The 16047-nt window shown below is 31.1% G+C and overlaps 1 protein-coding gene across 4 annotated transcripts in view; it reads left to right on the forward strand.

The window, feature by feature from the left end:
- The window catches only part of LOC126745452 (probable ubiquitin carboxyl-terminal hydrolase FAF-X), a 75216-nt gene extending 60217 nt beyond the window's left edge, over nucleotides 1-14999 (forward strand). For 3 of the 4 annotated variants that reach the window (XM_050453310.1, XM_050453308.1, XM_050453309.1), the window contains 6 exons: nucleotides 1716-2059; nucleotides 6311-6593; nucleotides 6866-7095; nucleotides 7436-7592; nucleotides 12547-12853; nucleotides 14589-14999. In XM_050453310.1, coding sequence (XP_050309267.1) covers nucleotides 1716-2059; nucleotides 6311-6593; nucleotides 6866-7095; nucleotides 7436-7592; nucleotides 12547-12823 — 1291 coding nt within the window. In that variant the 3' untranslated portion in view covers nucleotides 12824-12853; nucleotides 14589-14999. The remainder of the gene's footprint in view (nucleotides 1-1715; nucleotides 2060-6310; nucleotides 6594-6865; nucleotides 7096-7435; nucleotides 7593-12546; nucleotides 12854-14588) is intronic. The other variant, XR_007663550.1, reaches the window with a different exon arrangement.
- Nucleotides 15000-16047: the final 1048 nt, after the last annotated feature.

Consider the following 16047-nt stretch of genomic DNA (forward strand, 5'->3'; position numbering starts at 1 on the left):
TTAAAATGTAGGTATATTTTTGTCTACAAAAAAAAACAGAAAACTTATTGCGTTATAATTTTGATAATAAAATGTAATAATTTCGATCACTCGTTCGGTCATGATAAAATCAGATCAAGGTTTGGCCCTACCTCCCTGAACTGTAAGGAGCCGCCACTGCTGTCTTCCAGTCCCCTCCTTCCCCTCCTAGGATCGGCCACTCTTCATAGCACTCTACTTTAAAATTAAAAATATAATTTTTTTGATGTTTGCAACAATTCAACAAGCGGGGTATCGTATTTAAACCGGAAGTGACGTAAAAGTCAGTTGAATATGTCAAAGCATGCGCGTTTACGTATCGTACTTACATACCAAATTTAATTTTTTTTTGCTTAAAAAGCCAAGAAGTTATGAGGAGTGTTTCCTTCATCCACACACGCATATACCGTCTGTTAAAAACTCCCGCGCCCCCTTAATAATTCGTGAACGCGCTCTTTTATCAAAAAGTGTCCCATGTACATTAGGAAGATAACTTTATGGAATCACGACAGTAGTAGAGACAAAATGTACCTTTTTTTAAATGGAATGGTATATTTTTTATGAATTTTCCGATTCTACGCAAAATTTTAATACAATTTCATGAAACATATGCTATACCTAACTTCAACAGATTAAAAGACAAGATAGTTTCTATATTTCATATCGGTTTGGAATGTCCTTAAACGCAATAAATTTCATATTTATAAAATCGCCTTAATACAGAAAATATTTGAAGATGATTTTGACCGCCGCTTCGAATTTTGTGATATCATGATTCCAGAATGTAAAAAAAAATCGATTTAAAAAAAATTATTTTTTTTTCTGACGAATCGACATAATTGCAGATATTGGTCAGATGAAAATTTGCACTGGATGCGTGAAACACATACCCAGTATCCTGAAAAGGTAGTGTTTGAGCAGGTGTATTTGGCAATAGGATAATAGGTCCATTTTTTAATGAGACATGTTAATTTTCTTCAAATATGGTTTTAAGAAGATGGCGCTTCTCCTCATTTTGGATTTAATCTAAGAAGATTCTTAAATACGAGTTTTCCAAAACGTTGGATTGGCAGAAGACCACTTTATCTGGGGGGCATTTAAAAAATAAAGTTTATGCGACAAAGCCGGCAAATATTAACATACTACAAGACAGAATCAGAATAGAATGTGAATTGATAACTCGTGATATGTTAGAAAACGTAGCAAATGCTTTTTCCTACAATTGTCAAACCGTTCAAGGGTACCATTTTCAACATTTAATTAAATAGGTTTATTGTCCAAATACTTTTTTTGTATCGTTTTTTTATGGGTTAGTATTTGCAAGTTTTATTTATAATAAATTTTACATAAGAATTTTTTATTGTATCTTTTAATCTGTTGAAGTAAAGTATAGCATATGTTACAAGAAGTTATGTTAAAATGTTGCGTAGAATTCGAAAATGCATAAAAAAGTAACGTGGGTCTTTACTACTGTTGTGATGTCTCCTGTATATGCAAAGTTATCTTTTTAATACACTTTGATGGCGTATAACGCATTATTCAGGAGGTCCGGGACTTTTTTAACACACGGTAATATTTTTTCTCCCCGATAACTGGGTCTATGATTTCTACTTCGATTATTATGTAATTAAAACTATAGCGGCCTAATATCGTAACAAGACATCAATCAAAGGCAATAATATGATTTTAATTTCTAGGTGCGATGTTTTATGTCTCCATTTACGATCGTCCCCGACGATACGTCAGTGGTTCGGCATAAATATTCTCTTCAACCATATGGGTCGATTTTGCGAATATCTTCTTAGCTGTCCCAGTAACGAGGTACGGACCGCGTTCATAAAGATCGTGGTGTTGCTCGCGCATTTCTCGATTAAGGATCCCCCTTGTCCGTGTCCGCCGGGCATCAACAATCCGGATCCGAACGCGACTTTGAGCGATCACGTCATCGGGTCGCTGTTGGCGTTGTTACAGCGTGAAGTCAGCGAACACGGACGCCACCTGCCGCAGTATTGTTCCGTGTTTCATATGTATGCCAATCAGGGTGAGTTTTTTTCATTATGTAAATATTATTTTAGGTGCTTTTTTACGCATAAAGCAACTTAATCAAATAAACATAAAACAAAAACAATGTTTGCCCATCTATATCAAATTTGTTGTTTTTAATATTCTTGCATGCATGTAAATATAAAAAGCAGTAAGTAGCTCGATATGCAGTTGTGCAAATAACAATCAGATTACATTACATGTTTAAAATCAATGTTCTAATAATTCACAACTAAATTCATACATTCATACATACATAATTATAATAAATATTTTTTATTTGCATAGAAAGGAAAAAAAATACAAGTTTACAAAATCTACACACAAAAAAATCTGTCGTTTTGTCAAAGACTTGTGCTTTGATTCAATGACTTCTTACATTCAGTATTCCTCAATTACAGTAGAGTTTTATCCAACTACAAGTCTAAATTTGGTAACTACTTATATATCTCTATCTATATCTTGGATTCAATGACAAGATGTTATCGGATTTTAATGAAAGTTTTAATTACAAGGTTTCATTGAATTAAACGGGTACTTTATAATTGATTTGAAAATACTTTTTTTTGCCTTAACTTTATGGTTCTTTTGTTACGATCGCATGTTGAATTGTTTTGATGCCTCATGTTGTTTCATAGATTACCAATGTAGTGCATTATAAAATAATGAATTATAGTATGTATTTGAATTTTGTCAGATTCGTAATTGCCCCAATCTTACCTACAATTGGAAGAATTTAATACATTAATTGTCAGAATAATTAGTAATTTTGCAAAAATTGCTCATTAAAATTGAAGATATTAAAACTTATAATTGACATTATAGGTATCTGGATTCAAATCAATTACAATTGATTTTTTATCCGAAATATTTTATTAATTGGTGTATACTAAATACAGGGTGGTTTTTAATTTATGCGCATAAACTTGGGAAATTATTGCTGATGTCAAATAACTAAAAATTAAAAAATATGTTAGTTAAATATTTTTAGATTTTGAAATAATTTGTTTTTTGTTTACAAAAAATTATCAACTTTATCAGGTGGAATTTTGTTTATAAAGGGCGAATTTTTTATTTAGTGATGGATTTATCGATGGAAACCGTTAGCATTTAAACCATTTTGATTATGTCAAAGTTGTAATCAATTGATTCCATCGCTGAAAAAAAAACATCCTTTATAAATAAAATTCCACCTCATAAAGTTCATACAAATTTTCGTAAAAACACAAATTATTTTAGAATCTAAAAATATTTTACCGTCATTTTTTCTTCATTATTAGTCATTATTTCTGTTATCAGCAATAACTTTTCAAGTTTATACATATGAAGTGACCAAAAAGAGCTGACCAGTGCAATCATTATTGTTTCAAGGTTTCTTGACATTCTTCTATTATATGTATATGTACATATGTACATGTTCTAAATCACAAAACAGTTTTTCCACTAACCAAAACTCTTTATTTTACTTTCGACACGTGTTTCGCTAACGATGTTAGCATCTTCGGGAGGAGCTTAAAACTAAACTAAAACCTAAAACTACTTGCAAGTGACCTTATATACTAAAGATGTAACTACGAGACCGGAAAATCCATTGTGATCCAATTAATTGTAAATGTATATTTATAGTTTTTTGTTTAGAAACTTTGGTATAAATTATCTTATATCTAACAGTAGGTACCTATATTTATTCTCATATCTGAAAAGTTGGAAGTGCTACAAGATTTAAGTTATTTAAATAACAAATGACAGTAGGAAAAGAATTAATATTTATGAAGAAATTAACAATAATTAATAAAATATTACTATATTAAACATCTAATTGATATTTATAGAATAATTACGTTTACTGTTTTTGCAAAAACTATGGTATCTATACTTAAAAGGAAATGATTAAAATAAAATACTTATGGTATATAAATTAAAAAAACCTGAAAACTACAACCATGTCTGACATTATGTATTACATACAGAGGTAGGTACTTACCTTCAAAGATAGGTATAAGCTCCTCTAAATCATGTTTTTTTAAAAACTCATTCATCGTACTATAAATTATTAATATTATGGATTTACAACACACAATTTAAATTAGCACGAACACAAATTAACATGCAGGCGCGGGGACGATAATGCTGCTTTTTAAAACAAACAAGCCAAAGTGACAAGTTAGTGACGACGCGACAGGACACCTCCACACAGGCACGCTGCACAGATTTACGCTATTTGGTAGATCCAAATTATATACCAATCTACGGGAGTAAAAAGTAGTTGAGTTAACGACAAGGATCATTGAAGTTAATATAAGATGTCTTTGGCTCAATACTACTGCGTAATTCTCTGAACAATTTAGACATTGCATTAATAACATGGTGTATTGTGACAGTAATAGTTGTGTTTTAAAGAAAATAAATATATTTTAAATTAATTACTGAATAATGTGTTTGTAGCAAATGATTTTAATTATCAAATAAATAGTATATCTTTTTCAATGAAAAGCATGATATATATTAAAATTACATAAATGCTTTCATTAAATTAATGCTTATATCAGTATTGGAGGGACACAATATATCATTAAATAGAGACATAAAATATTTAAAATTTAATTGCGTAGCTGTATTTATCTTGAAATTAAGGGTTAAATTGTTTGGATAACATGGAATTGAAACTTATAAATATATTTAAAACAATGAAAAAACATCCAAATACTAACAAATAATTCGAAACACAACAGAATTTTTTTCTGTGTAGTAATAAACTTACGCACATAAAAGGCCTACAAATTCAGAATTCTGCCATGGCAGATTCTGGTCTTTAACATTGTGGCTCCATTACACATTAGATGTACAATCATCCTATTATGAAAAGTTACATCATCCTATTACAAGAAATTGATAATTGGTCCGGATTTGATAAGCAAAATTGTAAGAAAATGATCGTTTAAATAACTGTGTTTTATGTCTCGGAATGAGAATAATATTTCTTGTTAAATTTAAATGGTGTACATCATTTCTAAAAGTTATTTTTTGATAGAGATAGGGCGGACTACAATATATTAAAAAAAATGTTAATGAATTAGCAATTCTTCTATTATGCATATTAAGCCATCCAAGTTCGTGAAGTTTATGGGAAATGCGGTTTTTCCTGCGAATGCCAAATATTAGTCGAATGCAAGAGTTTTGGAGCTTTTACAGTCTACCCCTATCCTCATAATCAAGACACCAGCCATACACTACATCACAGTAATTACATTGTGAAAGGACCAATGAATCACATAAAAGCTTCTTAATATCTTTACTTAAATAGTGTCTATGCAAATAAATTAATTTTAAAGCAAGATATGCCTTTTTAAGAATATTAGACACGTGATGTTTAAAGCGAATATTATTTTCTACTATAAGGCCCGAACTCTTACATTTGTCAACAACTGGAATTCCTTCGTCCCCCAATTTAATGTTTATACCATTTAAAATATTATTTACATTAGTTCGATTACCTATGAATAGGATTTAATTTTAATAAATGCTTTAAAGAAACATCACAAATAGCTTGTAAATCCTGATTAATTTTAAACTCAGCCATTTTAAAATCTCCTGGTAAAAATGAATAATATAACTGCGTAAAAATGATGGGCACGATGCTTTAATTAAAGATAAAATCCAGACGTGTAAATAATAAAAATCAAGGGTCCTAAAATACTACCCTGAGGCACACCACTTTCAACTTCCAAAGGATCAGATATTTCGTTATTTATTTTAACACGTTGAATCCGATTATTTAAATAAGAGGCAATTAAATTAATAGAAGCATCAGAAAAACCAATATAATGAAACAAAGACTTTATAATTGAGTGGCTTGATCTGATCCTCTTTTCTCCCATAGTAAGTTCCAGCCAACCAAACAAGTCTTCTGAGATTTAAAGGGCGACAAAACTAAATTAAGAGATTCACCTAAGAATCAAAACAAAATTATGAAAATGAAACTAAATATATTTTTTCTCTTTGGTAACATTAGGCTTACAAATTATGTTTTTACAACCAAATGTTCGCATAAATATGTAATATTAACTCGATTCTTCTTTCCCTTCTTCCCTTTTTCTTCTTTCAAATTAAATATGTACTAATTATAACAATAAACTTTTGTGTTAACACCTTTTTTCTGTTACTTATGGGAAACCCTCTAAGTTAAAAAACAACTCCCGTATAACATCATCCAGCAACAACCTTTTGACCGGCAATATTATTTTCATAGGAATCCACGAAAAAGCGCAACTCTTACGACTGAACCTACCCGCAACGTTTATGTTAGTGGCCTTAGATGAAGGACCAGGACCCGCGATCAAGTACCAGTACACCGAGTTGGGAAAACTAAACCAGTTGGTCTCGTGTTTGGTCCGATGCTGTGATGTTAGTTCTAAGTGTCAGTCAAGTACTGGAGGTCCGATTTTGCCGAACCCGTTCAGGGAATCCAGCATACCGGACTACATTATGCCTCTGTCGCCTCAGGCGTCTGAAATATTGTTTAATAGGATTAGGTACGAATATTTACGGAGTGTTGTCCATGTCCTCCATGGATGGATTATAGGAAAACTATTTTTTGAAGAAAATGATCATTATATAGGATGTATCATTTAAATTAATGAAGTTAACATTAACTTGCCAAAACTATCGAAATATTTTAATTGTTCGTCCTCTAATCACCATGCTATGTTTACTACTTTTTATTTTAGTTTTTCTATAATCCATGAATGCAGTTCCCGAAGTACGAATCTGTATGATGAATAATAATCGAGCCAAATTTTTTCAGCTATATAAAAAAAGTGATCGAAGATACGAACCTAACAGACGAAGCGATCAAGTTACTTCAGTTTTGTTCATGGGAAAATCCTCAGTTTTCAAAGAACGTCCTTTCAGAATTACTGTGGCAGATAGCGTTCGCTTATTGTCAGGAACTGAGGCATCACATCGAAATATTATTGTCGGTACTTTTGATTGAGGATTCGTGGCAGTCACATAGGATACATGACGCAATTAGAGGTAAGGATTTTACTGAAGAATTGATGATTTAAAGTCTTAAAAACCCCAAGTTTTACTGTATTTTGCTGCCGGTTTTAGAACTGTATCCTCAGACAAGTCAACAGCGAAAAAACGACTGTAATTGATGTATTATTTATCTATATTTTTATACCAGTGAAAAAAAAATGGATCACTACCTAAACTTTACATCGTAAAGTGTAAAATTGTATTGGTTTTTTCCCAGTCTGATAATAACCTGCCAAGCATATACAATTAAATTTGGGACTTTTAATTTTTTTAACCTTTACTACCCACCCAAATATGGATACCTTGGAGAATCTATATTATTATTTCTTTAAAGGTATTGCAGAAGAAAGAGAAGGCTTATTGGAAACAATAACTAGGGCAAAGATTCATTATCAAAAGAGGGCTTATCAGTGTATAAAATGTTTGGTTGCTCTGTTCAACAAATGTCACGTAGCTAGAAATATGTTAATGGTACAGGCTGATTTAAGAAGGTATGTAGTATAATCTTTTTTTGGAAATAATTACGTTACATTTAGTTAATATAACTCTCAAAGGATGTGAAATAACTTTGTTTTTTAATATAAGCAATAAACATCTAAATTGATTTGAGATGGTTGCAAACCTCTACAAACGAAAGTTTTTTCGTAAATGCTTATTGAATAAAAACTTAAGTGGCTATAATTCCCTTAAGGTAAATTGTAGGAAGGTCTAAGATAAGTATTTAAATTAATTTCTGCATTCTAAACTACAAATTTTAATATAAATAGAATCCTTCCTACTGCTTCTAAAGATGGATCGTCTTTACTATAGAAGGTTGTCTACGATGATTTTGCTATTTAAATCACATTCAATACATTAAACCTTTTTAGTCTCAATATACGATGCATTAGTATGACTTAAATAATAAATTGCAGCTTTCTTGGACTAAATGTCTAAAACCAAACAATGATATAGAAATAAAGGGAAAAGTTGAATTCTCATTTACGAGGGTGGTCCCAGAAGTACCCGGCCTGACCTAGAGATGTAGGTCAGGTAGTAGTTGGAAAAATATTAGAAAGTATACAATCTATAAAGCATATGTTTCAAGTTTGAAGACGCCACTAAAAAGCACCCGATTCCCGTCACCATTCGGCTATCTCCGACTGTCCCATTCGGATATTTAAATATTATGTGAATGGCGGGCAACCAACAAAAGAGCAATGTTTGCTGCTAGAAGCAGCGGTTTCTGGCAATAAGAATTAATGTAAATAATAATTAATGGAATAATTTAATTAAAATAAAAAATAGCGTTTCTGGAATAATAATAACTATTGATTCTTTAAATAAATTAAATATAAATAAAGGATGCAAACAAGAAAATTGAATTATTAATTTTATACATAATACCCTAATGTAAGTACCAAAAAAATGCAGTTTGGTTGAACGATCCAATGGAATACAAATTGAATTTTTTTTTTCGAATAAATATTTAAAAAAATTTCTTTGGGCGGACATGGATTTATTTGATTTTGGATATTATTTAAAATTACTATAGTTTATTTTTGAGAAAGTGTTATTTGAAAATTTTATTTTTCTACTACCTTATAAGAAAATTTTTAATTTTATTTCCCTGCCTTATTGAATTTTTTTATTTGACTATATCTTGCTTATTATTTTTTATAAAATTAATTTTTTACATTAAATTGTGCTTATTAATAAGAATGAAAGTAGGAAATGAGGTACAGTAGGAGCAGTGTCATTTCCTCACTGTGGATGCTTTTGCTGGATCAAACTTCATCTACGTAAGGAAATTATGCACTTTGCTCCCTTTTGTTATACAAATAACTATTATTTTTTTAAGTTCTCTATATGTGGACATATCAAAAGGAAAAGCCCAACTTAAATAAGGGTACTGTATATTTAAACTAGGGTATTGTATATTTAGAAAAAATAAATAAATGAAAAACAAAATTTATAAAATATTGCACTTTAATTTTAATCTTAAATATATAAATGTTATTAATCTTTTTGAAATAAGTACCTATTTTTTTAAATAACTTTTATACCTAGGTAGAGAGGTAATTTTGGTAAGTGAAAACACAATGGATTTAATTAGTTATACTGTTATATAAACGTACCATATATTAAAAGTTTTATTTTATAAATGCTGCAAAGACATGTATATGACTGATTTGAAAAGAAACTTAATTATTTTGTGCTAAAGAAGAAACTGCAAGAAACTTATGAGATAGATAATGTTTTTTCAAATATTTGCCTAAAACTTACATACAAAATTATAATACACATATACATATATACTTAAACTATAAATAGAAAAAAATATACAATTTATTATTTTTATTTACTGCTCCTTCTTCTTCTTTGATGGAAAATAAACTTGTTTGTCCATTTTTTGTTTACCTGTATTTGTCTTATTTACCTGTTCCATCACTGATGTCAGTTGTCTCATGCACCTAGACATTTACAGGTATATGTTAATACATCTTATATAATTTTATAAAAAGATAACTTACTTATCATAAGTTTCAATCATTGTACTGCTACTTGTTGATTTTCAGTTGTCTTCTCATTAACAAACGTTTCAATTTCTACACTATGGCTAGCTTCAATATTATTGGAAGAACATTCCCCAAGGAGTTTACCTAAAACAGAATCGCTTCCCTTCCTTTGCTCACACACCATAAAGACAATACAAAAATAAGGCTTACAGCCATGCTACTGGTGATCATCCAGGCCCGTTGTGTGGATACCCTAAAGGACTATATAATGCTACGTGCACCATAAATCTTGGCATTTAAACGAGAAGGACATACACCATTCATTTTAATGGAACCACTACATTTTATTGTTCTCTTACTACATTTGCTTTCAAATCCTAGAAACAGCTACACATTAAATACATGTTTAACAATCTTTCACTAAATAGTACAATGAATATGTACAGTATGTAATAAATACTTTGCTAGAATTGAAATTGCTACAAATTTACCTCTAAAATCACTTCGATTGCAACAATATACTTTTTCAATCTTGTCTTCAATTTTCCTTGTGCAAACAAGTGCATAGTTTGTGCTTATTTTATGCTCTCTTAACCATTCCTCAAATCTTTCTTCTCTGGAAAAATGGAATGTTGAGGACTCTATTTTGATATCATGACTTACCTGTAAATGAGCTTCAAGTTTTTGATAAGTCTCACAAGAATTTTTCATCTCTTTGCATAAGGGACAAGAAATATGTGACTTTGGGTTATCTGGGAGCTGCTGCTTATGAATAACCTTAATATATGTTTGTTCTTAGCTGAAATGGAATAAAACATTTTACTGCATAAGTGGCACATATTTTTGTTGATAGTTTGGTCCTGATTCTGATGGTTTTTAGTAGAGTCCATCTTTACAGCTAAAATCGCTGAATTGGAATTAATACAGCTTTTCAGGTATTATTTTAAAACACTATAAGCAACGGTATGGTCAATATTTCACAAAGAAACAAAGGAAAGTTCAGTATAATCGCAATAGTCGATCAAATTAGTTGGAGCTTTTTTATAAAAGTAAACATTGTTACCCAACAAAGGCAAAAAAAGCGGGAACATTCGTGTCATTCACATCAAACGACCGAATTGTTCTCCGAACATACACGATCACCGGCGGGAATCGGGTGCTTTTTAGTGGCGTCTGTTGTTTAGTAATTGTTTGGCAGCCATCAATAGTGAACGTTTTCAGTGAATGTGTGAAAATGGAGAAAATTGGTCATCGTTATGTAATACAATACTTTTATTTGAAAGGCCTCAGCCCAATCAATATAAATGCTGAACTGGATTTTACTCTGGGTGAGTCTGCTCCTTTGTAAACAACAGTAAAATATTGGGTAGCAGAGTTTAAAACGAGGCCGTACGAGCGTCACAGTGGCCGACCAAATGAGCTGACGACTCCAGAAATTTTAAAGAAAATTCACAAAGTGGTACTGGACGATCGTCGACTAAAAATGCGCGAGCTAGCGGACATAGTAGGTAGGCATTTGAAAAAGTGCGGTACATCGCATATTAACTGAAAATGTTGACATGAGAAAGCTGTGTGCAAGATGGGTGCCGCGTTTGCTCACACTCGAGCAAAAACAGTATCGTAAAGATGTTTCAGTTGAGTGTTTAGCGAAATTTAATAGCAACAAAGGAGAATTTTTGCGTCGTTTCATAACGTGATGGATGAAACATGGGTCCATCACTTCACACCTGACACAAAAGAACAATCAAAACATTGGACTCAAAAGGGAGAACCGGCTCCAAAGAAGGCGAAAACCGTTTCATGTGCAGGCAAGGTCATGGCGTCGGTTTTTTGGGATGCGCGAGGGATAATTTTCATTGACTATCTTGAAAATGGTAAAACTATCAACGGCGAGTATTATGCAAACTTATTGCAACGTTTGAGCGAAAAAATCAAGCAAAAACGGCCGCATTTGGTTAAGAAGAAAGTGTTGTTTCATAAAGACAATGCACCAGCTCGCAAATCCGTTATTGCAATGGCCAAAATTAACGAATTAAAGTTTGAATTGCTAGCTCATGCACCCTATTCGCCAGTTTTAGCCCCCTCAGATTATTTTCTGTGTCCAAACTTAAAAAACTGGCTCAGTGGTCGAAGATTTTCCAACGATAAAGAAGTGGTAGACATCACATCAGTGTATGGCTATTTCGAGGCGCAAGACAGTTCTTATTATAAAAAGGGTATCGAACTTATAAAACATCGCTGGGAAAAGTTTATAGAGCTGAAAGGAGATTATGTTGAAAAATAAATAATTTTTTTTCCAAAATTTTCGTGTTTTCTTTCTTGGGTCGGGTAGTTCTGGGACCACCCTTGTATATATCTTGTCTCAGTTAATGAATTAGAAGAGTATGGAAACAAAGTGTTGTTTTTTGCTTAAAATTGGACAAGTTACTTGGATCCAAATACTATCAAGAAAACCAAACAATAATACAGAAATAAAGGGAAAAGTTGAATTATTATTTATATATCCTTGTCTCAGTTTATGAATTGGAAGAGTATGGGAACAAAGTGCTTAATTTTACTTATTAATTAAGTAAGTTACTCCCACTCACTGACTAATGAGTCGGGCGCATTTATGTTGCGCTATCCGCATCCTTTTTAATTAACCTGTGTTGCCTGCGGACAATCAAATTTTGGGCTTGAAATATTTCAGATTTTTTTAAATTAAATATTTAATTAAAGACATTAGTGTCTGCAACAACGGAACAAAGTAGAAACCTAATGATAATACGTAAATATAACCAGATTTAAAGTATTATTTTAAAATATATATGGTACACATCCCATCCAGAAATCAGACATTGCCTAGTTTGTAATAGAAGAATTAAAATGTTTTGCTTGTTTTAAGTTATATGTACTTATTTTCTGTCGCAAAATAAATAGTTTACGTTTTTTTTTTTTAAATACTTAGACCTTGGGCGTCGGCAGTATCGTGGTTACAAGACGAGCTCGAGCGAAAATACCCGCCAAACTCCCAGTACGCGTACAACACGTGGTCGCCTCCGGCCCAAAGCAACGAAAATTCCAACGGTTACTTCTTGGAACGGTCGTCCAGTGCGAAAAAGACGTTAGAGAGGGCGCTCGAGTTGATGCCGGAGGTGGAAAGGGTGGAGGATGAAGGGGTCGAAGATCCGGAGTCGCAGGAGGAAACTGGGGGTCACGTCAGCGACGAACAGACGTTGTTATGAATACCGGTCGAGTGACTAGTCGTGTTTATGGTAAGAAATTATTTTATATTAGTAGTATTTTACAATAAATTCTAGTATATGCTATCGTACTTCATAATAAACAAGCCATACTACCAAGATATGTTATAGAAATCAATGCGTTCATCCATCTTTATAATATACAAATATTAGTTTTGAGCACTATAATATTAGTAGACAAAAAAAAGGTTAAAAAAACGGCAGTGTAGGAAATAGTTTACATTACATAAATTAAAAAACAATATGGTATCAAAATAAACGGTTACTTTATTACTTTCCAGCGTAGAATTAGCTGCATTTTGGTGAAAACCGCGTCGTGATATCTTTATTGGTTCTCGATTTATAGAATTAAATCTTAAAAATTCGGGTACCTTAATACCGATTAATAACAAAAAAAAAACAAGGAAAAATCTCTACAACCTCAAAGGTTGTTATAACCTTTTCATAGTATACACAGCATAAGACACAATTTAATAGTTTAGGTTTTTTAAGGCATTTGGATTTTTTTAGTTAAAATTGTTTTGAGATAGCTAATCTTAATTCGCAAAATAAACTAACACATAAACTCACAGTTTCCCGATATTTGCACAACTTCTAAAGCCATTTCTGTAATTAATAAAGAGAATAATAAATTGGCTGGATAATGTAACAACAGACTGTTTTTAAATGCTAATAAGTGTAATATGATGACATATTCATGAAAAAGAAATCAACTTCTGCTTGAATAAAATAGATGGAGTAACTCTCCCTTGTGTGGAGAGTTACTCCATTTATTGTGTGGAGAGTTTGTACACCAAATAAATAATCTTATAGCAGTATTTTTGGTCACTAGTATTAGAAATTCTAAATTATGTTATATTTGTTCAACTCTTAAATTACTTTACTACCCATTTATTCATATCGATAATTTGGAAAGAGTTCATCGACGATTTTTAAAATATCAAGTTTTAGAAGTGATGGTCAATTATATAAATTATTGTATGAAATTATCCCCATCAAATTTTGATAGAAAAATGTACAAATAATTCTCTTAAACATAATCTCATTGTGATTTGTGGAATGTGGAGTCAATAGCCAGGCTTAAGACAATACTCTCTAAGATTTGATGAACTCGATGAAGAGTATCTATAAATTTAAAATTACCAGGTATGTAATAAGCATTGGATGGCATTGCATTCTTTTCTTTCCCAATCGTAGTATACAGTTTTAAGTGTTAGTTAAGTTCCACCTACTCTGTAAATGGATGTATATCTGTTGAGTTTGTACTAAATAAATAAACATAGACGAAAAATTGCGGATCTAAGGTTCCTTTATAACGTGTTGCATAACATTTTAGACTGTAATAATATATTGGAGGTATGTATAAGATAAAACTATCTTATACATCTTATACGTAGACCGGCACTCGCCAATCGCCAACATTCTATAAACTACACCGAAGACAAATATTTGTAAAAATTCACCTTTACTGAGAATTTGTTGTAGCTATAATCAATATCAAAGGAACTTTGATGTATTTAACTGCAAATTTTTGCAAATTATTATTAATATATATAAATATCAATCATTATTAATGTATTAATATATATTTTTTTCCAAATATAACTAGATTTAGATATAAGTTTTCTTTTTTATCATTTACCATGGTATTTTTAGTTAATTGGTTTTTGTATTGTAATTTGGGTTTAAACAAATAAATCAATAATACTTAAAAGTACCTATTAATTAATTAAACATTATTTTTTAGATTGAATCTGCAAAAGCCACTAAGCCAAAAAAATATCTGCGATGCCTCTGGAAGTGCCGAAGATCTGTACCCAATTTATTTGTGATATGACGGAGTGTACTGTTATTTAAGTAGTATATTTTAGCGGTTCAGATTTTTAATTTCAACAATGTTTTTAGGCTAATAGAAGTTTTTTTCGTATTACTAACAATGAACGAAGCCGAAATTTAGTGCAGACAGTTTAGATATCTAGACGAGGATATGCTATTTTTTAAGTTCGAAAGTGTGTTAAAGAGTGCAGAAAATAGAGAAATATTTTTTGGTCAGTTGCCTCCTGTTTATCATACATATATAGGCCCAGTAGGGATTACGAATTGATTTCGTCGCGTAATCAACATACATATAAATAAACGCAATGCACCTCACTGAAAATTGAAGTTTTTATATCTAATATCACTTAAACTACCGACTTAACTAAATCAATGCAATGTATCGTTTATTAGTCCGCCTTCTTTTTTTTATATTTAGGAACTGTGATTTTTGCACGCCGCTTATAAAAATACAAGTGTTTAATCTCTGAATATATAAATAATATGTGATATGTACGTATAAACTTGACGCATTTCTCTGAAGTTTTTTTTTTTAACAGGGATGCATTTGAGCCTATGTTCCTTTTTGCAGGCCCAGTGATTATTAAAAGAAACGTTGTGTTAAGATAGATTAAACGATATCTTTTTAATAAACATGTATATACTGTAAGTCACAGGTACGTAGTCCGATTTTTAGATTTTCATGAATGTTCAATGTAAACGCTTCTTTTGGGGTATATACCAACCGATACTAAAACATTTTCAGTAGCTAACACTTATGTTTATTCGCTTTGAAATATATTCAGTATATTGGCTAAGCATAATTAAACGTGTATGGTTAATATATAGTGAGCCTTGGGTACTTTGGTCTTTCAAAGCGAATAAAATCAATATGAAATTTTGTAAATAACTATAGCAAAGCTGACGTCGATTTTGTTCATTTTGTGATATTTTTCTTGTAAATGTAACTTAAGTGCGATGTGCTTTTCTTTTGAGTCACGATGAAATTTAACAATATTGTATTTCGTTTTGTGTGTACATATTCCCATGAAAAAAAAATGTTGTTAATTATGTTAATAATATAAATTGATGCCATTGTTTCGTTAGGTAGAATTGTATTTCTGTCTTGTTATGTATATATGCATATTTTCTTAATTATTTGCAACAATTCGGTTAAATTTTATTGTGGCTGTTTCACGACAAACCGATTAATATAAACAAACTCGAGAGATCCGTTTTTTTTTTGTATATGCACAGTAATTTATTTTATTTTTTATTATTCATAATATTGAAATTGTTGAGTAGTAGGTTTCCATATGATTATGTCATATATACAGTTGGAACCGTAATGCTACTGTTTTGTTTCGATGTCTTGTTTAAATAATGCGATG

Source organism: Anthonomus grandis, chromosome 16, assembly GCF_022605725.1.
Source record: "Anthonomus grandis grandis chromosome 16, icAntGran1.3, whole genome shotgun sequence".
In the NCBI taxonomy this organism is placed as follows: Eukaryota; Metazoa; Arthropoda; class Insecta; order Coleoptera; family Curculionidae; genus Anthonomus; species Anthonomus grandis.